General features: G+C 41.0%; 1 protein-coding gene across 1 annotated transcript; it reads left to right on the forward strand.

The window, feature by feature from the left end:
- The first annotated feature begins 7,203 nt into the window (after positions 1–7,203).
- stox1 (storkhead box 1) lies at positions 7,204–25,675 on the forward strand. Its single transcript, XM_063874235.1, is given in 7 exon segments — positions 7,204–7,670; positions 20,935–21,087; positions 21,754–22,735; positions 22,737–23,835; positions 23,837–24,062; positions 24,065–24,425; positions 25,069–25,675. Coding segments are annotated over 7 exon segments (3,306 nt in total). The 5' UTR covers positions 7,204–7,339; the 3' UTR covers positions 25,223–25,675.
- The last annotated feature ends 492 nt before the right edge of the window (positions 25,676–26,167 follow it).

Genomic DNA, 26,167 nt, shown 5'->3' on the forward strand with positions numbered 1-26,167 from the left:
CTTCACACCAGCACCAACTCGCTTTCAACTCAAAAACAACAGGTTCATTCTTATTCTTTGCTCATTATTGTCTGGCTGTATTCTGCAGCCTATAGTTGAATTTTGTAGCTGATTAGTTCTGATACAGTCATTCAGATGACAAATGACCCGGCATCCCTCCCACATCCTCTGGGGTAAACACACCTTTTCTCTCTATTTGCACATCTCTGAGTTTTGCCAGAAATCTTTCTGACCACCAAAGTCAAACAAACAAGTCAACCGCCCTCTTACGTGTTGTTTGATATTTCAGGTCATTGATACATGAGAGGCTCTATTGAGCATTTGTTTGTCTCCCCAGCAGCCTGCACAGGCCCAGGGTGGAGCACAGAGAGAGGGGGGGCCCTGTTCCGCTGGAGCCACTTCCTCGGGAGCAGCACAGCAAAGTGGTGTAGTTGTTGAGGAAACGATCCCCCTCTGAAAGGCCTTTCCCTGGGAATACTGGGTTACAGTGTGAGAAAGTTCCACGGTTGTTTTGGACAGCGTGTCTCTGGGGCGTCTCCAAGCGGGAACGCCTCACCTCTGTGCAGAGTGGACCCTCGCCCCAAGAACATGAGGGCCAGCAGAGCAACCACAGTCCACTGCTACAATATCCTCCTTAAGTGCATACTAACATATGCGATTAGACATGGCTGCAGATTCATGTGGCCCTTTAATGCAACTCTGCTTCACATCAATTTGAAGCAAGTTTCACATTTCATCAGTTAACAATAGATACACAAAGCGTCGCATTCATCCGGGCTTAGCATTTACACTTTAGGGGAAAAGCAGATCTTCCCTAATTGCCATTGCACGCTGCCCTAAAGGAAAGTATGTCACTCAATAAGATAATCACACAGTGGGAACCTAAGATTGCCAGTACCAGCTTGCTATTAAGAAAAACACTCCATTGTAAAATTGCAAAGCTGGCTTCGACACGGTGAATGCAAACATGGGACAAAATATCCACGGAGCAACAATGTGTGTGTGTGTATCAAACACAGGAAACATTTCCATTCAGGCCAGCTGGTACGCTAAGTAGCAGTGAGTGGAAAGGCTGCAGGTGTGCAGGGTCACCAGGCCAAGAACTCAGACCAATTTAAATATCAGTAACAAATGTGAAACATCTGAATCTATGCTTGATTTGTATTTCTGTTTTTGTTCCCCCTGTCTTGAATTAGTGGTCATTTGTCTGATTACAACATGCTCTGATCTGATTAAATGCCTGATCTGAGATGCTTACAGTGTTCTCCTTAGATAGAGAGGAGTATTTGGGAAAAAAACATCTCGAGAGCATTCTGTCTGGTGAACATGCTAGAACCTACACATACAGCATGTTAAATAACAAACACATCTATTGCATGTTGTGCAACTCGGAAAATTCCCACTTAGCAAACAGTAAATCGATCCTTTGCAAAAATCCTGCTTGCGTAACCAAGTCCTAATGTATCTTATTGTTGTATCTTGAGTCCTCAATTGTCCATAATCAATCAATAACCCATCACTCAGCCACCCTGTTGCTCTGGCCGACATGTCCCTTCATCGGGATGAACACATACACTGTAATTTATTTTTCAGTCAATCCCACACACACTGCTCTGCTGAAAATACTCACTCACCGCTAAATGTGCGTTACCCTGCTTGAGTTTGCTAAAAAACTACCGTGCACTATGCTTTAAAAATGACCTAGCCCCCTTTTTAAAACAAAGGAATATATACCCAACCTGTTTCTTAAGGCTTTCATCTACAGCAGGAATAGTTGGACAGGGTAGGGAAGTTTTAAACTTACATGTCTGTAAATGGAATTTGCTGAAGGTAAAACATTTAGCCTGATGGCAGCCTCATCATTGAAGGTGGAATTCTCAAAGGTCTCTCTTTGCAAATTGACATAGTGATTTGCTGACGTCCACAACATCCTAAAGTAAATTGATTTGTTATAGCATACTTTATAAAAACTTCAATAACTGATTTTTCTTCCCTTATGGGGCGGCAGAAACATTTTGTGACCACCTGATAGCATCTTATATCCACTCTTTTCACTCTGATTTTGGTCTCCACCATCTTCTGACAGATAAAACATCTAGGATTTAAAGATCAAACATGATCAACATGTACCAAGTTTGAAAGCGTACAACTGTCTTTGACATACCCCCACTCCGTCCTTCCTGAACGTCTTCCTTTCTCAAAGCTCTAAAACAGGCCAGGAAGTCACCATGAGGCATTTCCTGCATGCTTTGCATCACCTCTAGCAGGGGTCGCTGGGAACATGGCTGCAAGCTCTTAACAGTGTCCTCTGTGTGTTCTTGCATGTATGTATATCTCGTTGTTATAGCAGTAACAGCATGTGTTACTTTGTGTGTCCTTTTCTGGCTCAACATTAACAGACGAAAACATTTCCAAGTTAGGGATGAATAAAGTATTTCGGATTCTGATTCTGATATTTATCTTTTCTCCTCTTACGAGGCTCATATGCTGCACACATTTGCTGTCTTTGATGTCACATTAGCACGGAGGCTTTCAGGTTCTGCTTTTTCAGTTCAAAGCTCCGGTCATTTAGATCCTGGTTTAATGTATCAGCCTGGATGTTAATTTGGTGACAGATGACACATCACAGACCGGAATAAGCCTTGAAGTCTGCCAATCTGAAGAAGTCGTCGGATGTGAGTACAAAACATTTTCTTAAAATTAGTACACAGAATTAAATGGATACATGGGAAAGCCAAATATCTTGAACTGATACAATTTACAAAGTGTCAATAAAATGAAGCAAATAATTGATATAATAAAAATCTATCTTTGACAAGGAAACGGAATGAAAACAGTAGTGTGACAAAAAAAAGTATTAAAAAAAGACTCATTTCAATGTCACCTCATCAAATGTCTTGGTTTACTGACAAACTGTCAAAAACCTATTTGAATTCAATTACTCGAATATATATAATACTGCAAATACTAACAAATGGATACTCCAAGAGGCAAACCCAATAAATGTTTTAGAATTCAGGGGGCATTTCTTGGGATAGCAGTGTCCAGAAATATTGGTTGGATTGCCATTAAACATTCACCTCCATCCACAAAATCTGTATTATTCGGTGGTCACTTAACTTTCATATGATGCCACAATCAGGTTACATTAAAATAGTCGAACACTTTGGTTTCAGACCAAAGACCTGCAGATAAATGACATTCCCATCAGCCTCAGCTTTACTTTGTGGTATCAGCTGTTAGCATGCTAGCACTCTAATCTAAGATACTGAGCATGCATTTAACATTGCCTGCTAACTAGGCATGTTTTTGTTGTGTGAGGACAACAAGACAAAACAGTCTTATTCAACAGATTTAAAAAACAAACTCCTATCTTCTTATTTTGTCTGTTTGCCCACCACCTAAAGCCATGAGAAACCTATCACATGGAAGCACAAAAGACCCTGTTATGGCTTTACGGAGGTCAGTGTTTGATGAGAGTCGGTTGCACCTGTAAACGCAGCCGTGTGTTTACTTGGATGGGGCAGAAATTGGAAGAAAGATGAGACTAAACCACCCGACCCTCCTGCACTCTCACACAACCTCAAAGTGCAGCTGCAGACATCTCTCACATGGCTGTGATCTTCAGCATGTCCACAGGGTCTTTTGTGTGTGTGTGTTTGGTTCATAGGGGTGTGGGTGTAAACCATCACTCAGCACCTTAATACACTACACAGTGCTCAAAGTAACTGTAAATCTCTTGCTTTACTCTTTTGCTCTTTGGTAAAAAATGTCTTCTAAAACATTAAAAAGCAACCCTCCTCTGAGAACTAAGTGCTTTGCTGGATTCGCTCTCAGTCCTAGACTTATTAAAACAACATGACTCAATTATAACCCAGACTTAAGTAATCATGTTTTATGGCAAAACCACTATCATTATGTTTGTCTGGCTCCCTTCTGACTCTAAAGTGGGTGGCTCCTGCAGGTTTCACTTAAGATGTGCATTGATTTGTGCTCTTAAGCGCTGGAGCGTGCATATACATTACTGTCTTAAATGTCAATACTCTCTGCAGAGGCTGAACGAAAAGCAGCCTTGCCTCCCTTTGATCTCCCCTGCAATGGCAAAGTGCTGAAATAATGAAACGGTAATAACAGAGTACCTGGACAGATGCCGGGGCATGTTCACTGACTTAAAGATTTTTTTAAAACTCTGTCATTGATAAAAAAAGATCTTAACAAGCAGGGTGATGACGGAATTACATTTTGGATCCAAGAACATATACATCAGATACCTTGGCTGTGTCTGGAGTCAACTCTTTGTTTCCTAATGATACGTTAACACCCAAAATTAAATATCTATCTAAATACACAACAGTGATAAACGTGTAGCCGCATTTGTCTTAAATATGTAAATCCTCTTATCCTTTCTGGAGATTTTGACAAGTTACTGAACAAATGGCCAACACCTGACCCTCTGATGACCTCTGCCCCCCGCCATATGAGGCAGCCCTACCCCTCTCTGTTCAAACTCAGATTTAAATTCCTCAGTGCCATCCTAACCCTAACAAATAGGTGAAATGCTACACCCTCTTAAACACATGTAAGTCTTGTAAAAGTGAAGGTTTTATTAATGCTTTTTATATGAACCTGCTGGCACTAGCGCAGGAACTCTGTTGAGGTTTAGGGATGATTCGGGTCATATTCTTGGCATGCAGGTAAAGAGGAAGCCTTCTGGGGGATGTTTTAGTCTGAAGGAGTCCCCAGGGCTAAGATCTTATAGCATGACCAGATGTTTTAGTTTGTATGTAGAGACTAAAAATTCAGGTTCAGGATTGTGGTTCATTGAAATTATCATTTTCAAAATATACACCGTGATCACGTCAAGGTCGTTGGCGCTTCAGAGACACCTGATACTACTTTGAAATTGCTTCATGCACAGCAAGAGGGAGAGATATGTATGGTAATTGGAAATAAGGGGCTGCAGTGCAGGATTTCATGTAATTACGGTGACTTGCTGAACTTTGCTTCTTGATAATCAGTCCCACCAGCAGACTAAACATTTGGAAGAAAAAGCCCTTAGATTTGAAATCATGGTCAGGCCACTGGGTCAAGTCCCATTGTCCATTCTCAGATAAAACAAAAGTGTGCCAAGTGTTTTTTATCTGGAGGAAGTTAACAGTACTGGACAATGAGAGAAATTCTTCAAGCTCCCATGTAAAGCAAACATTGCTAAAAATGCCTTTGTGTGTTTGTCTGTGTGTTATACCACACATGTCACAAGTTACTGTTTGTTACCCTTCCCTCTTTCTTTTTCTTTTGTGTCCTATGAGTTCAAGTCCGGCAGGTGACTTGTGTTGCATTCCCGGTCTCGTTCCCCCCTATTTCCTGCCAACTCTGTCCTAGCTACTCTCTTGAAACGCATAAAATACTACAAAATATTGAATTTCTTAATTAAAGTTTGAAGCATTAAGCATCTACATGGCCAGTGAACTCTAGGATCTATGTTACATCAGCAAATGTCAATTATCCGAAAAGGGAGAGAAACAGAGCCAATTAAAACTGATTAATAATGAATGTGTGTGTTCATGTGCATGCAAGATAACAAAATGAGGAAAAGAAAAACAAGGTTGGAAAAATCCCCTTCTTTTAGACTGTCTATTATCATTCTGTATCGGCTTGAATATACCATGTGTGTTTACAACGAATGATGACCATAGAGTTCCAACATGTATTGATCCATTGCACCATTCCACAAAATGGAAACAAATGTACAAATGTTCCACGAATAAGCTATCAGATATTTAAGTTTGGCAGCTCCCTAAAAATGAAAAGTGAGGTGTGTTTGAACAAAGCTTTTGTTCTGATTGTAAATGTTGTTCTAACCTGGAAAGGTTTAAAATGATTATCAAAAGCTTCAAAAATATTAATCACAAAAATAATCTCTTCAACTCAAATGACTTCAATATTCAATCCACACTAAAACTTTGCAAGTTTCCTCGTCAGCCCTGCAACTTCATTCGGCACTGCTTCTACCAGGACGGACAGCACATAATTCATCCTGTGTAGGCTGAGGTGATGTATTCTTTTCACGTACAGAGGAAACGCAATATCCTGTTCCCGCATGGGCTCTAATACCACACTGAGGCAGACTGGCCCCCGGCTTCTCAGGGCCTCTCGGGGGCCTGAGTGCTCCTGAAACTAAAGCCACAGACTCTCAGACTGTGATATATGAGGTGTCTGTGCTTCAGACGGCCTGTTACAGTGTCCGTAAAAGCAGGGACTAATGGGGTCCTTCTTTTGAGAGCACTGGGGGGGACTGGTTCTCATTTTAGTGCGGCATATATATGTTCCCTGAGGATCAAGCACTTTTATTCAACCACAACTTTCTCTAGCCATTGTTTTGAAATGCATATACAGTATATAGGCTTCCTTTTTCCATGGGAATACACTTTTCTCATGAGTTCCCTGACTACCACGCAGAACAATTGGCTCTGGCATCAATATTAAATGATTTATGGTAGAGACTTGCCATGAGGAGAATAGTGAAGAAAACAGAGAAATCAGATATTTTTTGTTGTTGTTGTTGTTATTATGTTGCAACTCGCAGGTGATTTACCTGGGTACTTTAATCCTTCAATTATCCTAAACACGTCATCTTTCTTTGTTGAAATGTAACTGAGATTTTAAATGAACAAGTGCAACATTTTTCTTCACACTGATCATTTATATTTATTTTTGCTATTCCTTGCACACTTTATGTAAATTAAATCCCACTATAACATTTTGCAGTGGATTGGCCCTAAAACACTTTTTATGCAGTCTACAGATTAAAATCTTTCATGGTCAACATATATAAATATATATATATATTTTACTTATTAGTTGCGTTAATGTGTCTATTTTGAGATGTGTCTATTTTATGTTTGTGTATTTTTCTCTTATGCCATGTTTTTAAATGCTGCAAAATATGAATCTTATCTTTTCTTAGATTAAAACACTGAACAAATAGCAAAGCAAAATCAAAATACACTATGCATGAACCAACACCTGTCCGGCAGATTACTACAGAAGAGCAGCAACAACACACACGCGCGCGCGCGCACGCACACACTTGTGAGTAGCAGTCAGTGGGAGGTCTACCTGTGTGTAAGCCCTCCTCCTCCTCCCCTCTGCACCGTCACTGGTTTCCCTGGAAGCCGACAGACAGCAGCCGGACGTCCAGACCCTGCACTTCATTCGCTTCAGGATTCAGACGCCGACTGGAGGAATGCGTGGCAAAACACGGCGTTTATTTAGATTTTTAAGTGCATTGAGATTCTAGCATGATAGCTCCGTCCTGGAGCCAGTATAGGCGTTAGAAATGTCTCAGCAGCCGCGGATTGTCCAGCTCTCCTCAGCTTCGCTTGCCGTAGTCTTCGGCCCGGACGAGGAGAGTTTGCGCGCCGGAGGAGTGAAACTCAATGGCAACACTACCAGCGGCCAGGAGATTTTTGCGGACTTTAAAGCGCAGAATTTGCGTAGTTCCTGGAATAAGAGACTCGTTAAGGCCATAGCTGAAGTGTACTTTCAGGGATGGATGGAAAACTTGGTGCTTTTCATCCAGGGGAACGCAAACAACTTGGAGGTGCTAAGAGAAGCGTGGATGCGCAGAGCTCTGAGATCACCAAAGGGATTTATCATCAAAGCTGTCGGTATGTAACATCCATCCTGTCGATGAACTCTTTTCATACCTTTCCATATTTATGTCAAGTCAAGGAGATTACCAAACACAACCATGTAACACATTGTTGAAACCTACAATGCATCCACATGCAGACGAGGGTATCACAGGTGGGAGAGATGGAACCAGCAACATTTGTTTACCACCCGGAGAGAAAAGTGTGAAAGCCATAAACTTCCAACACTGAGATGCCAGATGTTAACACCTTTCCTCCTCCTCCTCTGAAGATTGAGTACTAAATTCAGTTCCATTTGTATTGCAAATCTTTTCATGTTTAAGTTATTGGGAACAGAAATGTATTTTAGCATTTAGTTTTTCCCGTCTCTTACTTTAGGTTTAGACAATTATGACCATTATGTTGTCACTCAGTCACTTGTTTGTGCAGATATAACACCTGTTTAAAACAAAAAATTCAAATGTGATATCTTTTTTCTCTCATCTTTACATTGCTGGCAAGGTCTACCTGATATTTCTTCTTACTCTTTCTTCAAATCAACTTCAAGAAAATGGCATAATTTGAGAAAAGACCACATTTTGCTGCATGAGCATTCAAATGTTCATTCAAATAGTTTGTAACATTACATGTGTTTGTTGCCGCAGACATAATGTTCCTTAAATCTCTATTCGCCTGTATATGGTCTGGTGAGTTAGAGGATTGAACCACCGATCCGCCTCCCATTGTTGTCGACACATTGATATGTTTACCCTAGCTTGTAAACAAAACACCGTATACCATGTAATTACCTTTAAATACTCTCCTTCTCCGGCTCTGTTCTGATGTTTTAAAGCAGGATATATGTGCACAGAAACCTGAATGGAAACCTTTATCTAGCTTACTATAGCATGATCTCATGGGCTGTAAATGCCCGCTGTAAAAGCATCGACTGCTAGAGAAAATGACAACCCTGTGTAAGGGTTTACACCTAATGACAGTATTCTTAAGAGAGGCACCAGGTTATTTACATTTTTTGCTACTTTAGAAGGAAGATGCTGAACTCTAGGTGGTTGCAAATTGACACCTGTGGGAACTGTTTATATGTTTTTGCCAAAAACCACCACCTTCCACTCCAAAACGTACTTCCCATAAGATTCAGAAACTGCGAGCTAGAAGTGTTGGTTCTCCAACTGTTGGAGCTGCAGCAGCGGCCTTTGGTTGTTGACGGTGTTTAAGCAACGCAAACATTGAGTTCCCATCTGCTCCAGCTGTCTTGCCTTTGTCTCAGGCTCTGTCCCATAATGTGTTTTTAGTCTGGTTGCAGCCGTCTACCTGCTAAATTTGTATCAATCCGTCAGCCAGGCCAAATTGAAAGGTGCACAGAGAAGTAAAGGGAGGAATGTAATATGAAGGGGAGGACGAGACCACACAAGGGGAGACCCGAGAGGGCGTTTAGCGACAGTGGAGGGGGGAGGTGGAGGCTGACATGCCATCCTGCTGAGAGACAGTTTCACAAACAAACACCATGAAAGCCAAAGGTGATGTGGAGCTCTATTGCTATGCACAGCGTCAGCACAAAGGTGCACACAGACACCCATGAGCTCACAATCGGATGCGAGGCCTGTGCTGAAACCTCAACTGACTCCTCATGTTTGAGCTTCACACCAGACACTTGTAAGCAAACACATCTCTGTGTGGACTTGTCACCTCCTTCCCCTCCTTTACAAATCCTTCACCTCGCACACTGCAGCAATTTGTATGGTAATCAGCGCTGGCAGACTGTCAAGAGTCTTGTTTACGGCCTTCTCTCCGAGAATTGGTCAGCAGTGAATCACCAAGTGACTGGCTGCCGACCACCGCCGCTCCTCTGTTACCCAGGATTAATGTCCCCCTCATTTCATGGCCAGCGAGGGATTGTGAAAGTCAGACTCCTAGATTGATATCAGGCATGGACTTAAAGGCCTTGACATTGTCCTCGTATAAATATGCCAGTTAGAAAACAGAAACATTATGAGTTATGGGCTACAGTGAATACCAAACAGCCATATTTCCTTTCTCAGGTCAAAGCAAGGTTGAGACGTGACTGCACAACGTGAGGAGGTTTTTCAAAGGGAAGTAAAGGTTAGAAGATGTTAAGCTGAAATACACCAGATGTGGTTTAAGTTATTAATCAAATAGATGTAAAACAAAGCTTTGAGGACACATAAGCTTTGATTAATTTGTTTTAATTCCTTGTTGGTCCTGTCTGGTTATCAGTGCTAATTGCCTGAGGGAAGACAGATTGATCTGTGGGTCTTTTCTGAGGGGAGAATACGCAAAAAGGGAGGTGTGTGGGAGGGTTGATGGAAGATGGGGATCGTGGTGAGGTTAGTCCGAGGTAAACAGACAGGGTGAGGAGTTAGTATGAACAGGCTTCGTTGTGGGAATGGGCCCCACTGGCACTGGGGTTGACCTCTTCGCTCATTCCTCACTCTAAATGATCTCCTCATCCATTTTCTTCCTTTCTAGCTGTTGTTTACAGAATAATACTGAATTTCCACCGCAGACTCATTTCATTCACGATCGGCATTGACAGTACTGTATGTTTACATTTACACTGTAACCTGAATACTCTGAATAATCCTGTTTGAGTTCAAATCTTTCCTTTATAATCGGCATATGTTAACCTGCAGGAAACACCAAACTACCAAAAATGTTCTCTGAAAACTAGAGAAAATTGTGTGTTGGTGTTTGTTCTTTCTGCCGTACTGATTAAAGTTTTCCCCACCATTAGTGGTCCAGTTGTTTGCTCATGGACACAATACATTATCTCAAGCCCACACACTACTTCTTCACCACATGAACACTTGAAACAAGCTATGGTGTCTACCTGCCACAATCATCAATAAGAATTGACGAGTGATCTATGGTTCTATCAAATAGGTCATTTTAACTCCAGCTTTGTTTTATCCAGTTAAGATGGTTTACGTGTTGCAATCGTCTATATGTTGCTGTAAATATAATCGTTTTGTATTTGATGAAATGTGCTTCTTCACTTTTATGCAGAGAGTTAGATGAAACGATTTATAGCAGTCTAATGTCTGAGGGTTAACTGTAGAGCCAGAACTCGGATCCTGAGCTACCTAAACGTAACAACTGGGAACAGGAGGAAACGGATAGCTTTGTCCAGATTAAACTCACAAGATTAATGTAGCTGCACGGAACATAGAGACATGAGAGTAGTATCAAAGTTATTATCTAACTTGTAAGAGGATAAAGGTAACTCTTAAAGTGTCAAACTATTCATTTTATCAGATTGGTAATGAATTCATGTTTTAAAAGCCTTAAAATTCCCCAAACTAAGTTCACTTAGGCTTTCGTGTTGAAACCAGAGGCTTCATTATGACTAAAAGCTGGTTCTGCATTATTCAGAGTCCTGCTATTGTCCCTGCTGTAGTATGAGCGTGGATCCCCGAGCTGAAACATTTATAAGCAGTCAGCCAGCGGTGTAATGAGGTGTCGTGTATCCTTACTACATAAAGCTCCGTAAACTGCTCCTGCCATCTTTGAACATGGACGTGAATGAGTCCTCACTTTGGCCATGGTAAACACTTTTCTGGCCATTGCAGGACATACTGTAGGTGTCTCTCTGTGTATTATTTGGTTAAAGTTAGGCACTTTCAGCCAAGTTTCCTTTATAAATGGTATATTTCATTTGGGTGAAGCATTCCTTAAGTGCTTCATTTACTCTTGAGATCATTTCCTGAGTTAGCGGCTGAGAAAGCCTTGTTTCTGCTCTTTACTTTTCACTTGAAAGTGTTGTATTTTCACACAGCTTGGTGTCTCCTTTCATGAAGGTGTTTTGTCAGAGTCTCAAAGCGCTTCACTAATGGTCATAACTCTTCCAGATGTTCGCTTATTAACCATGACACCCCCTCACCAGCTTTAAATGGCCCACCCTGTCCTAACTAAGCAGCGCAGGTCAAAGGTTACAACCTTCTTGCTAACAAGCTGCTGGAGGTCAGCTAGCTTCAGAGAGCCGCAAACATCAATACAGTCTCCAGGTGTTCAACACTGTTAGTCCAAACTATATTTTCATGAATGGATTATATACTGGATGTTATTCAACTCATTAGTAAATATACAAAATAATTGTTTAGCTTTGTCAACTTTGCTAGCACTACCAAGAATGGCAAAACCAGGATGTTCCAACCAGTCCTTACTTTGACTTTGATTGTTTATTAATGAGTTTTAGCTAACTATTTCAACTTGTTTATTCATTAACTGGGATGGTACAAAGTTTGACAGTTTGGAAAGAGCTTAGTTTTGACAGTTTGTTTTTCAAGACAGGAAAATACTTGGAATAATCTCTTTGAAAAATACTTTAAGCTAATTTCCTTAAACTTCTTGGCCTACTACTAACTGTTTTTGTTGATTATTTGACTGCAACTATAGTGAACTAAGGATTTACATCACACCAAATTAATTAAGACACATACTTTAGTCCCAGTTTTTTTTAAGCCTTTCATCTACACTGATTTTATCAGTAACATGATACACACTGCTGTTTCTTATTCACGATAACAAAAAAACCCTGTATTATGACAGGGACGGGAAGATCTGATATACTCAATCGGCTATAACTCAACTGTGGAGGTTTTATTATTGTGGCTTGGTAGATCAAAGAATATCTAATTCATTCATTTAGACTAAATAAACAATTGACTGGATAAGTTAAATTTTTACGGGAAAAGAAAAGCAGTCTCTGTGGCTTTTGAGGCTTTGGTGAAGTTATTGTCTTTTACTAGGCCAGAGCCAAGGATATATGTCTGCATTTATCTGGACTGTCTTTCTATTTCCTGTGCCTGCAAAATATGGTTAGTAAGCAGGTCAGATATGAGGAAACTTTGACCTCTATTCTCAGACGTGACCCTCCTTTAAGAGAATGTCCGTGTTGCGTGCCGGCCTCTCAGCACATCATTTGTTAGCAGCATCCTTTCCCATTGAGCAGGAAGCTCACCCCTGGTGCAAATCAGGCATGGCGGCCTCTTTATCGACCCATATTTTGGACTGTACAGTAGAGGTGGAGTGGAGCGGTGCCAACAATAACAGTCTAGGAGTTTCCTTTTTATTCCTCAGCTTACACAAACTGTCAGCGGCAGCTTGGGTTTCCCTCGTGGGATTTATCTTCATTCACTCTCTGGTCAGACAAATGGGTCACCACAGAATTGAGGCTCTATTGCATAAATTTCGACATTGCTATTACTCTTCAGTTTCCTGACAGGATGTTTTCTTTGCTTTATTTAGCATTGATAAATGTAATGGTATACTAACATAGGTTCTGTGATAGAAAAGCGCTGTGTTATTGTATTTCAGGAGTTAAAGACACTTTCAAGGATCTGTATGCTGACTATGTATCAGGATATTAAGAAGCTATGTATCATATGGCAGACACTGGACAGGAGCTCGACCCTTAATGCTGGGATAACAAACACAGGAATCTGCTTTACCTCAAGCTTGGTTAAAAGGGAAATGGGTTTCATCTGCAACCAGTGACTGCCATCACTCTTGATTAAGGGGTGTGGACCTGCTGGAGAAACTCTTGGATTGTGTGTATATGTTTTGGTGGTGGAGTGTCAGTGGAGTGAATTTATTCAATCTTTGAATAAAATGAAATTTGAGATACTGAGTTTTTCCTCTTATTTTGCTCTACTGGTAAGTTTGAAAGGGAAGTTTCAGAGCAGAAATTAGTTTTTATTATCACTCAAACCATGCAAACACTTGAGCACAACTAAGAGTTTAAATAGTGAACAAATCAGGACCTTAAATTCAACCTTGGGTCGCTGCGAGAATTGTTGGTTGCAGGTGGTTGCGTATTTGTATCGATTATTTGTATGTGTGCTTTCCATACTGTCTGTCCGTCCTGTCTCAGGAACATCATGTGGTTATTTCTTCAATTTGGTGTTAACGTCCGATTCGACTCACGTATTAACTGATTAGATTTCAGGGGTCAAAGGTTAAGGCCACTGTGACCTCACAAAACACAATTTTGTCCCAAACTGAAAAATGCATATGCCTTTTATGACAATATTTCACATCAATTTGTTAAAAGATAAATGATGAATATTATGAAATGAGGATGTTCTGTTTTACTGTAAATTGACTGGTTGTCGAAATACATTTTTAGTAAAGGATCAGCAAACATTAGGTATTGAAATGCAATATTGCTTTAATGATATGTATATATATTTTTCAGTGTTTGCAGGAATGCTGAATCATTAAGCATTTATCATTAAGGAAATTATTTTGGAAGTAAGTCAGTCAAAAGGGTCATCAGAACATGTGGCCAAAGCCCAGGCTTTTTGTAATCAAATGAAATAGCTTGCACTGGATCTTTTATCTTAATTTCCTTTGATCTACCACAGAATTTAAAGTTATTTAAGTTTAGTTTAGTTTTTCTTTTCTTCCCAACAACAACATTCCCTATTTGGACGCTCATTATTGTTGATCAAATTCAGGCTGTAGGATAATTACCATTAATGCTCGGGTAAAATGAGTTTAAAGTCTTTCCGTATGCTCCTTTTAGGGTGCTCCCTTATCATATGTACCAAGTTAGGATATTTTGCTAAGACAGTCTGCAGTAATCAGAGATAGCAAATTTAGATTACAATCATGCACAATTATGAGTTTTGAAAGAGGCAACGAAACGCTCAGGCAAAATATCAGAAGACCAAGAACATGTGTGTATAAACAAATGGCAAAGCTTTACTAACAACACACATATCAGAATCTGAGTCATTTCTATGGACCTTCGTAACCCTGGTGATGTCATGTAGAGTTTTTTTTTTTTATAGAGGCACTAAAAGTCAGGATATCGCAATCTCTGTGGAAATACTTTTGACCATTTGTTTTTAATCTGCCTTCAAGTCCCACATCACTAATCTCTGGGATATCCAGATCATCTGGTATTAAGATGAAATGTAAGGTTCATTAGATCTGGGCTGGATTCGAGCGGAGATGAAGTGGTTACTCTGGAGATGTGACAAATCTGACCGAGGATGAGGCAGAGGAATTGGACATAGTTTCTATACAGAAATGTGAAAAACATGTACCATTAAAGAACAAAGGAAAGGTACTGTGGTCCAAATCTAAATATTTTGGTCTTCCAAGCGTTTGGCAGAAACAGCCCTGGCAGACTTTGGGCTAATGTTCATGTTCATGAAAGCAGACGAGAGGGTGTGGCCCATTTGGTCTGAGAGGTATGAGGTAAAAAGATGGGAAAGTAAAGTGCCAGTGTCGTGTTACACCAAGCACTTCGGGCTGTGCTGTTAAATACAGACCTGTCTACCTCCACTTTGTTACTGGTCTGCTGTTAAGCACCTGCTCAGGTGTATTTCCTACTCCACAAGAAAATGAAATCAGGTTTTTATTAGTGAAGCACTTGGTCCTTTGTTTCTTGTGGCACAGGCTGCTATTCAAATTGTTCTTACTGTGAATCAGATGGTAAGAATATTATTTAACGGCTTTAGAGCTGCAGCCAAGATCTGCGGTGACCAACTATGTGAGCGTAAATGTTTCATGCTCTGTGAATTTCAATTTCAGAAGCTTAGTCATAGCCTGTGTATGCCCTCCTGCCAACATATGTTAAATGTCAAAGGGTTGGTTTGGCAAAGTGAGTCCCAAGGCTTGAACTGGATTATAGATACCCTTATTATACTTCTGCTGCTGGTTCTTCTTTTTCTTTGGCTTTGTATTGCATGTGGCAGGTTACTGCCTAGTATAGGTTTCTATAGTGACAAGAGTCAACACAGAGCCTGCCTGTGTTTCTCCTCATTTCTAAAAATTTGAGCTCATGAATCCTTTTAAGTTTCACTTTTCTTCCTAATTGTTCCTCTGAAAAATAAAGACCACTGTTCACTTTTGAGATGTAAAATTCTAAAGTCATTGTTCGTATCCAGTCAATAGCCGCAATGTATCCTTTCTTGGCCCATGCTACACCCTTTCACAAAGTTTAATGAAAATGTAGCCAGTATTTTTTCACAAATCCTGCTGACAGTTTTTCAGCCGAGATAGTAATGCAAAAGGATTTTCAGAGTCAATCTGAGATATCCTGCAAAAATAAGGACAGTTTATCAAACACTGATAACAAAACAGGCACAGTCCAAATATGACTCATTTCCTACCTCTTCAAAGCTTCACTTAATATTTAAACCCTGAGATACTGAGCTGACAGTGGGTCAGTTTAAATATTTAACTAATGCCTTCAAATTTGGGCGGAAATGCTTGTTTTATTGTTAAGAATCAATCAATAAAGCTGTAAAATGTTCAGACGCTCAGTCTTTGTATTTGACTGGTTAGTGGTGTGTTGTAAGTGGGACTGTGGCAGCAGTGTTGATGACATTGACAAGAAAAACAGATGTTTACTGCGAGCACTTTGATAAAATGAGGCCATACAGTGTTTCTCAAGTGCTTTCAGAGTGGACGCACAGGAAGGGGTAGTGTTGTTAGACTGGGGGAGGTTTGGTTTTGGGGACATTTGGGCTGTGATGGCTCTCTGAAGGGATCTTTTCACTCAGTTTATTGGGCCATTTAACTGCAACGCCCACGTCTGTGTGTTGTATGAGAGTGAAAGACACAAACTCGTAAAGCACTTTTAAAAAGTGTGATGCATTGCACATACGCACATAAGAAGGGGACGGTGGGTTCACGAAGGCTTGCTCAACCAAGAAACCCAAAACAAAGGGAAATGGTGGTGGGACTGGGAGGCAGTCATGACATAAATTAGTGTTGGCATCTATTCCCATTACACTAAATCTGAGTGTATGAATGTTTGACATTGTCTCACAAGAGACTTAACTGGAAATTCACTGAAGCATGTTCTTCACAAGGTCTCAGGCGATGGGAGACAGGAGGGGGAATTTTCAGTTTGGGCAGGCCTCAAGTTCATGTTGAATGCCTTGCAGTGTGTCCTTAATGAGGGAGAAAGAAGATTAGCCTGTTTGCTCACTGGGGCCTCAAGATTAGACGATAGGATGATAAGATATGTGTCTGCGAGTGTGGGTTTCCAGAGAGGACATGGAGCGAAGGGTTGTGGCAACACGCCTGATGTTTCAGTTAGATTTGACCAGCGATAGCATGAAGGAGAAAGGTCAAAGATGAGATTCAGTCAAAAGTTGTGCTATCGTATGTCTTAATTTGGTTTTCTGGTCTTTCATCAAGGCAGGAATATAGTTGAAATCCTTTCTGAAAATCAGTAAGTGCATGGATTGATCTTCCCATTGAGAGCAGCAGGTTGCATGCTGCTAGAAGGTCTACAGTATGCGCTGCATTGTATGACATGTGAGTTCTTTCTTTCCAGAGTCTGGAGGTAATGCAATCACGTATGAAATGAGACTCATGTGGCCAGCTAACAACACAGCCATGTGAATACATGTGTAGTTGATCAGTGTCAGCAGCCAAAAAGATCTCATTGGGGATAGAAGACATAAGGTCTCAGTCAGTCCTCTGCACAATCATTTGTATCCCCCATGCGTGAGAAGTTATTCTCAAATGGAAAGTATATGACATGGGAATATAATAGAATGATCCCAATTTGGGAAATGTTTACATTTCCTTGTTTTTTATTGCTCTGCTGCAACGAAAATATTTCCCAAATTGGGATCAATAAAGTAATTCTATTCTATTCTTAAGAAATAATGTTTTATTTTGCATGGAGCAGAAAGCATGGTGTGAAGTTTGTCACTTTTGTTCACGTTATGGTGGTTACCATTACCATTATCAAGTCTTTCTGATTCATTCTGATAGTGAGAGAGAGAGACAGGCAGAGGAGCTATATATATTACGGGTAAACAGACTTTGAGATGAAAGTAAAATTGGTGGAATTTCCCCTAGACATTAAACTGCTTCTCCTTTGAACTGAAGTCTCATCTCCTGTTTGAGTCTCGATCTTCCCTCCCTTTTCGTTGTAGCACAGGGTTCAGTTGCCATGGCATCCAGGAGGGTATTCATGCAGTGTATGACAATGAGTGGCCCGGTCTAAGATTACAGGAACACAGAGGCCGGTTCCCCCCGGAGAGAAGACGGTTACAACCATGAACCCCCCCGAAGGTCACACCTGCTAATGTTAGACTCAATAAACACTAATCCCCACACTATATTACACCATCTTTTTCCCACAAACAAACTGCTGTAGGTGTGTTTTGTCTTCTTCTGTCTCACCTACATTGTCAGCCCCACTTTTCTGTTGAATTTTTCAATACTGCTCGCAGAAATCATGTTAGCAGGTGTTCACAGGATATCCTGCTTAAACCAGCACATAGTCAGAGAGCATGACAAGAAACTGCCTCTGTTCAAAGACATCTGGGAACTCAATTTGAGGAGGCAGTGATTTCAGATAACTTTTTAGATTTCTTGTGATTCAAACATTAATTATCTGCCTCCCCCTCCGGCCTATCCCTGCTGACCTTTTGACTATTGATAGTGGTTATAGGCGGTTGCTATGTGGACAGCCTGGCGGACATTCCTATAGGAAGTTAACAACAATGACTAGCCAAGTCAGCAGCACTAATTCACTGCCCAGGGAGACTGCTATTGAGATATCCGCTCTGAGGTTTAGTCAGATTAGCGTCTTCTGTCATAGCCGAAAAAGGCAGATGGCTTTTTTTCTTTTTCTTTTAAATCCCACCATGAGCCATAGGATCAGTTATATAAAGAAAGACCCCCGTCTGTGAGGCTTATGAGCCTTAAGTGAGCTCACTGTGTCGATAATTGTTTTTTACTGACTTTGCTTGATTTAGTTCGTAATGAGAATACAACAACTCTGCAAAAAAGCGTTATATTGAACATATAAAGTTTAAAAAACATTCTACTAACTTAACAAAAGCATAAATTGCTGTTTGATTAAACAATTCACTCAGGATGAAGGCTGGTGCCAGATTACACCGTTACTCCAGTACTTTTTTATTGGGTGGGTAAAAGTTTTTGTTCTATGAAAAAGTGGGCTACTTTTGGTTCCATTTAAATGGTTTTCACCAATGATATGTTAGACTCTTTTCCAATAAAACTCCCCCTCGTTTTTTGTCTTATGAGTTGTACGGTGATTGTCTCAAGCACGTCAGTAGGATTACCTTGACATGCTATAACTGACCATCAAAAACAAAATGTAATTTCCATTTATCATAAGTAGGATTTCTTCCTCTTTTGAAATATTATCCAGTCTATTATTATGCTGGTTTCCGGCTCATTGTTGGGCTACTTTTCATAAATAAAATCTGGCAACACTGTCTTTGATGCTTCATGGTAGTAATAATCCATATGTGCACACCAAAGAAGTGGTACATGTGTTTGGTCCGTGTGTGTTCTGTCATGCTTCAACATGGCAGATATTTAATTAGTTGTATATTTGCCCTTCCTTGGACATAAGTGGTTCAAGTGTGAGGGTTGTAAATGTTTAGTTTACATCAAGTGTGAGCTTGGCAGTGTTTTCATTGAATGCCCTGGGGTTGATTCCGTCACAGTCACACATGCCACATGTTTGAGCTAAATTCCCACATTCATACACAAAGTGTTGTTTTCAGCACAACTGGAAACCTTTTTTTGTCAATTACAAAGATACTTTCTGCTCTATAGAAGTAATTAATTGTATGTGTGGCGTTTCTTACACTCACATGGTATTGTGAGGGTACTGATAATACTAAATCAAATACAGCAGGAAGATCACTGCACACTTTTTGTGTTATGTCCCTTCTTTCACCCGCTAGTATCCTTATATTAATGAGGTGTAGCTGATTAACTTAAACCAATTTTCCAGTCCTGTGCGTTAGGTTATGTTCATGCCCTTGTGTGTGCTCTTCCTAAGAAGGGAGTTTGTGTTAACTCAGGCCAGATGCTAATCATTCATCAGCAGTGGGATCTGGTTTGTTTTGGTGCTCTCACATAACTCACTTGTCATAAGTAGACATTACTCTTTGTGCTCTATATATTTTTTTAATAAGTCAGAAAGTCAGAACTGTTATAATCAAAATGAGCTTTGTAAAATAAACTGTTTTGTTTTGTTTAAACTGTTTCATAAATGCAAAAATGTCTCAGTTTGCCTTTTATATTATCACTCAAGGGTTTGTAATGCTTTTCTTGGGGTTACCACTGATGGTATGCATAGCAACAAACCTTCATTCACATTCTTATCCTAACCATAACCTTAATATCTAAGCTTAATCCAAACACAAACATTACAACTAAAACTTGCCATAAAAGTTTGACAATACACATTTAAAATAGTATGCCTAAACATATCTTCCAGATTTTGAGGCTAATAACTGCATTTCTGCCAGTGGGATCCAAGGTTTTGCATTGGCAATTGACAACGGTGCTAATCTTTATCACCTTTTTGGAAATGTTGCAATTCCTTTTACTAATTCAGGTTAAACAGGAGAAGTCAGATGTTGCTTTTTACCTGTGTTTTGTCTAATACATAGATAAGAGACTCTCATGCTACCAATCATAACCAATTACTTAGACACAACAGTGTCAATGTCACGTTCAGTTTCAATGTCTGAGTCTTTTTGGTTCTAAGATCTTAACCCCTCCTGCTCTCTTCACTATAGAATTTGCACACACACAAAAAAAAACACATTTCCCCGAAGGAACTAAACCACTGCATGTTGCTTCAATTACATTACTCGATGTGTAAATCCTGTGAAACTCTTCTGATTGTTTTCGAAACTAATAATAAATCTCTAAAATGTCTGGTTGTCTTTAAAAGAAGCTTAGTGTTATGATTTGAACGCCTTGTGGCTTCTGCCTAATAGGCTCCCACAGTTCGCATGTCACACTGTCAGCCTGCAGTTGTACAGATTCTGATGTGGGGTATACATTTAGTTGTATTCTATTTTTATAACTATAACACAATTGTTTTATAATACTTTCAGTGTTTTTTTCCTAGTCTCTCTCACTTTCGGATACATGTTTGTCTAAGGGCACCTCCTAGACGTTTCGGCCCGTATGATATGGAGGGCAGGATATCTGATCTGCCCAGCAGGCAGACCTGTGGTCATTTCTGCGGAGTAATGGAATTTTATGGTCTGTCCCAGTACTGATGGAATTTCAAAAGCAGTCAGGCATGGTTCATATAACTCACATAAATAGACCACATTGGTCATGATTTAGAAGGTGGTTAGGAAAGGAATGTCAACTTTAGTACTCTGAGTTGTTTTCACTGGCAGCCCAAGTCGGAGAGAGACCTCTCTTACTCAGGTGTGTTTGTGTGTACTGCAGCAGGCCCACCTGTTTCACTCAATAATCTGGTGGTGTGTTTGTGTTTCAGGTGATCTGTCCCCGGTGCAGATGTCCCCTGTTCCCCAGTCACAGTTCATTCCCTTGGCCGAGGTGTTGTGCTCAGTCATCTCCGATATGAACTCCTCTCACATCATCGTCAACCAGGAAGCACTTATCAATTACATGAGCAAAGCCCACCCAGGTAATCCATATTGACTCTGCTTTCTTGTTAAAGGGATGGTTGTAAATATTTGGTAAATGTGCTGGAAGTGTATTCATTCTCGTATCTTTGGTTTATAAGTAAATATGACTACTGCCTTCAGCCTGTGAGCTTAGCTTAGCAAAAAGACTGGAAACTGTTAGCATGGCCCTGTCTGAAAATGAACAAAATCCACCTACCACCTCTTAAGCTTATTATTGTTACAACAAACACTTATCTTTTGGTTTTTCGTTTAATCTGCAGAAAAAACAAAGTGTAAAAACGACACTTCGCTTTTTTACAAGGGAACTATTTCTTGAGTCCCGCTGTAACCCCTGTTGTAATTTTCTCTGCAACACCTATTTATTCTGTATTGTTTTAATCAGTGATTTTAAAGGTGCTTGTTGTATTTGGTTACCATAGAACAGAGCTAGAATAGCTGTTTCCACATTTTCACTCCTTATGCTAAGTTATGCTAATTGGCTGTCGACTTTAGGTTCTTATTAACTGACGTGTGAGTGGTATATATTTTTTCCCCTTATACTGAGAAAGCAAATAATGTTTTCAAAAATGTAAACCTTTTGCTTGAAGATATGGTATGCTTTCAAATCTTATTCATTTGTCCCCCTGCTTGTCTTTATAACACTCTTTTCTCTTTCTATGTTTCAGGGATAACCATCCCTACTCAGGACATCCTCTACAATGCTCTAGGAACTCTAATCAAAGAGCGGAAAATTTACCATACAGGCGAGGGCTACTTCATCGTCACGCCTCAGACCTATTTCATCACCAACACCATGGTCCGAGAGAAGAACTGGTGGACTTCTGGTTCAGCTGACGACCCTCCCTCTCCACCTCCCATTACTTACCTGTTGAGCAATGACGCCTGTATTGAGAACACTCAAACGCTACCAGTGGCACACTGCAAGTCTTGCAGTTGCTTCAGCCCTCCGCAAACATCCACTAATATCGCCTCCACCGCTGTTACAGCTACTAACCCCCCCTCTACTGTGCCAGACCAGCATTCAGTCTCTTTTTCAATAAGTGAATGTACAGGCAAGAGTTTAAAGTGGCCCCGACCATTAGATCACAAACCTACAGTGCAGCATCAGTCCACCTCCACAGCGGCAGATTGTCAGGCAAGTGAAATCAGCAAAACTACGGCCACAAGTAACGCCACTGCCCGCAAAGAAAAAGACACCAAGCCCGGGAGGAAGTTTGGTCTCAGTTTGTTTCGGAGGAATGGAGGTAAAAAAGAGAAACCAAAAAAGGAGTATGCATCGTTTTCAGCCCAGTTCCCTCCAGATGAGTGGCCAGTAAGAGACGAGGAGGACCTGAACAACTTGCCCCGTGATCTGGAGCATGCAATCATCAAACGCATCAACCCTGAACTGACTGTGGACAACTTGACACGCCACACAGTCTTAATGAAGAAGCTGGAGGAGAGGAGGGAGAGGGGGATAGAGAGAGTGTTGGACAGGGTTATTGATAAAGATGATAAAGGAGTAGACAAAGGAATGTCTACTGAGATCCTAGCCTTTTCAAAACCAAGACATCATCACTCCTCTAAGGCCGGGAAAAGGTCTGCTCAGAAGGCCTCTCGCAGCAAGAGGAGGGCCTGTTCCTCCAGAGAGAAGCAGAAGGAAAAGGAGAAGAGCAAAGAGTAAGGCTCCCATGTGTACGGAAGATTATCTAGAGGGGGAGGATTTGATCCCTGCTCGGCTCAGAGTGGAAATCCCTGTTGATGAACCAGATCAAGTGGAAGAAAGTGGAGCTGTTGAGGGGAAATCTCTTTATAAGAAGCGCATCGAAAACCCTTTCCAGGCTCATCCAGTCAAAGAACCTGAGCCTATTATTCATGCCACCTCAAACAAAGAGCATAGGAGACGAGAGTTGAAAGGAAGCAAGGTTTCTGTACCAGTGAAGAAGGATCGATCATATCATCGCTCCAAATCTTGGGACCCGCATCGAGTCAAAATGATCACATCGGAGGTAGAGCATGCAGTAACATCCCCAACGTCTGAGGACAGGTACGACTGTGTCCATGATAGGGACCCTAATGCTGATCATGTGCTCCAAGCAGACATGAAACGCAACATAGAGCTGCCGCTGGACTACAGCTCAGTCTACCCACAGAGCAGTACGCTCCGGATAGACGACAAGGTCCGACATCAGAGGGATGAAGAAAGCAAGGAGAGCTGGGAGAGAGAAGCAACCAATTTTCAAGAGCCAGAATACGACTGTGCACCAGACCATAGCCAAACTAAAGATGAGATCCTCTCTAACATCCAACAATACTCCAATACCAATGGCATTCCTCCTACTCATCCCTATGAGCCTGTTGTAAATCACTCACATGACCCAACCCTTCTCTGGCCAAAGCCCTCTTTACAACGGAAACACTCCCTCAGACTGTCCAACCCACAAAGGGTTGATGTTCAGAGGCCAGAGCTCCCTTCACATCAGCCGGCCTGTGAGTCTACAGACACTCTGGAACAACAGGAGATAAGAACCCTCAGTAATAGAGAGCAAAGGACCATGGGAGAAAGGCCAGAACTGATAGCTGACAGCGCAATAACAGACACTGATGGCTTTACAGAAGACGACTTCAGGCTCTATCAGAGAGCAGAGGAGGATGATGATGATGATGATGATGCCTGCAGCTCCTTGTGTCTGAATGAGGAGATTATTGACGCTGCAAATGTGTTCCGGACAGGTCTAGCTGATATCCATGGCCACAAGTTGGCTTACCAGAACAATGAATATGATTTTCAATACCAGGGACCCCATTGTCACTTTTATAATTCCAACTTTCACCAAACACAAGTTGACTCAAAACAAGATTCAAGGGACAGGACATTCAAAGATTTAATTCCCCAAGAAACTCATAGGGAAGCTTCCCTCAGCCCCACCAGATCTGGAGAGACCAGCAGGAGGGTCCATCATCGCCATCAGAGGACTCGATCACCGGGGTCCCAAAGGGAATCTAGCCCCAGACAAGGTGCATCGGTCCAGGGGGAGAGACGACAGGAGGTCAACCATGATTTGGATTGTCCCGAACAGTCTGAAGTTGCAGACAGTAGCATCTTTGATTACTGCCGGACCAGTGAGATAGAATCAGACAGCGAGACGGTGCGTAAGTCAGGTGATGAGGGCGACGGGGAATCTGCTGACTGGGCGGCTGAGGTGCAGGAGGACGAGTTTGATGAGACCGATGTCCCTCAGACCCGCAGGGCAGTTCAGAGCCCGCCCAGTGGTGCCAGAGGGGTGGAGATCGGGGAAGCGGTGGAAATTGGAGAAAACCAGAGCATCACAGGAGACAGTGGTATAGATTCTCCTCGGTGAGTTCCTCTATATGTTGTTGTTGTTCATATCAGCTGTAATAAGACGCCGTGATATCATGTTTCCATTTCAGTGTAGCTTACTTTGAGACTGGGGGTATCTTTTTCAAGGCATTGAACTGACTGATAGACAGGTTATATGAAGAGAAAAAAGATTCAAAACCAGTATGAAAATGCCCCTTATCCCTTTACTAGTTTTCACACCTTAGGCTCAAGACCTACCTCTCCAACTGTGAGCCCACACCAGTCTATCCCACGACATACTGGACGAGCTTTAGTGACAGGCAAAATAAACACTGGACTGAGGTTAGTTAACCTCTGGGTTACATGTCTGTGGTTGGGCTTCCTCCCAATTTGTGTTTTTTCCTTTAAAGTAAGCTGAACAAACACCTTGTGTCCAATTAGAGTGTGCAGTATTTGGACAGGAGGGAGTCATTTTTGATAATAACGTGTAATTGCAGTGAGGCACTTAAAATTCTCATGTTATAAATCAAAGAGGAAGAAAAGTTCTCTTCTCGACATTGAACTCACTGTGCACCCCGGTGTGTGGGTGGACAGATGGGGGGCATGAACCTGTCACCTTGTTCAAATGGTATATCTACATGAAATATCCACCTCATGCTTTTCTTTCCCTCCCCTGCAGGACCCGTGTGAGTTTGGCCTCCAGCAACACTGTCATTCTCGAGGGTCTCAAGAGAAGAGGCTTTCTACAAAACCTGGAGAAACTTCATTCCAAGAGCAGCGCCATTCGCCCGCAGAGCTCACTGCTGCAGCTGACTCCTGTCATGAACGTATAGCAGACCTCAGTCCTCTTTCACAGTTATGTGTGGGAGCCGATGGATTTCTTTGCATAGCTCAGTACGAAAAGGCCTGAATCAAACTTGACTCTCCGGTTCTATGCAACTACTATACTATGTCAGAAACATTTCCAGAAAGGAAGGTTTGCACTTCCTTCACATATTAATACCTTTTAAAACGGGGCTCTGTGTACAAATGTACAGTAAGTAAATATATTTCTTTTTGTAAATAATTAAAAAGGTAATATGCTGATATATTCATTTACAAACGACCCTGTTTATGTCCTGTTAAAATTATGATTTATTGACAGCTTTTTCTTGTGATACAAATGTACAGTTTCCCTTCTCCAGTGCTAGTTAAAATGTGTATAGCAGAAATAGCATTTTCTAGCATTTACTTATTTTCCTTTGTCATGTAGCAAATTACCACAAATAAAATGGTATGTCAACCAAGGTGTCTTTCTGTCATATTAGTGTTCCCTATATAATTACATTTACTAGTACCAGAAGATGAGGATCAGCGGTATCTCTTGAGCTAAAAGTCAAACATTAGAGATTTAAACATTGGGCGTGAGAGCTTAACACACTACAGTGCGGTTAAAAAGATTTAGTATTGAAATGGTCCAAATTGGGGTCAGAGGTCACCTACAGGGAGATTTCTGGAGTAAGACACATGTGAGGTGAGATGGATTTTGTACTATTTCTAGACCTTTTCTGTTCATCCTTTGGGCTTTTACACAATTCAAAAGTATGAAGGAAAAGATATAGTTAAGTTTTCTGAACTAAGCTTTTAAATGTGGTTGTTAGTTTAGTTGCTAGCAAAAAAATCCAGTTGGAGTAACCTATCACATTCTCTTTGGGGTTGGTTTTAATTTGATAGTGAGAAAACGCCATCATAGAGGGAAAGAAAAAAACTTTGATGGGAATGTGTTCTGTTTATGTTCT

Source organism: Eleginops maclovinus, chromosome 22 (genome assembly GCF_036324505.1).
Source record: "Eleginops maclovinus isolate JMC-PN-2008 ecotype Puerto Natales chromosome 22, JC_Emac_rtc_rv5, whole genome shotgun sequence".
Classification (NCBI taxonomy): Eukaryota; Metazoa; Chordata; class Actinopteri; order Perciformes; family Eleginopidae; genus Eleginops; species Eleginops maclovinus.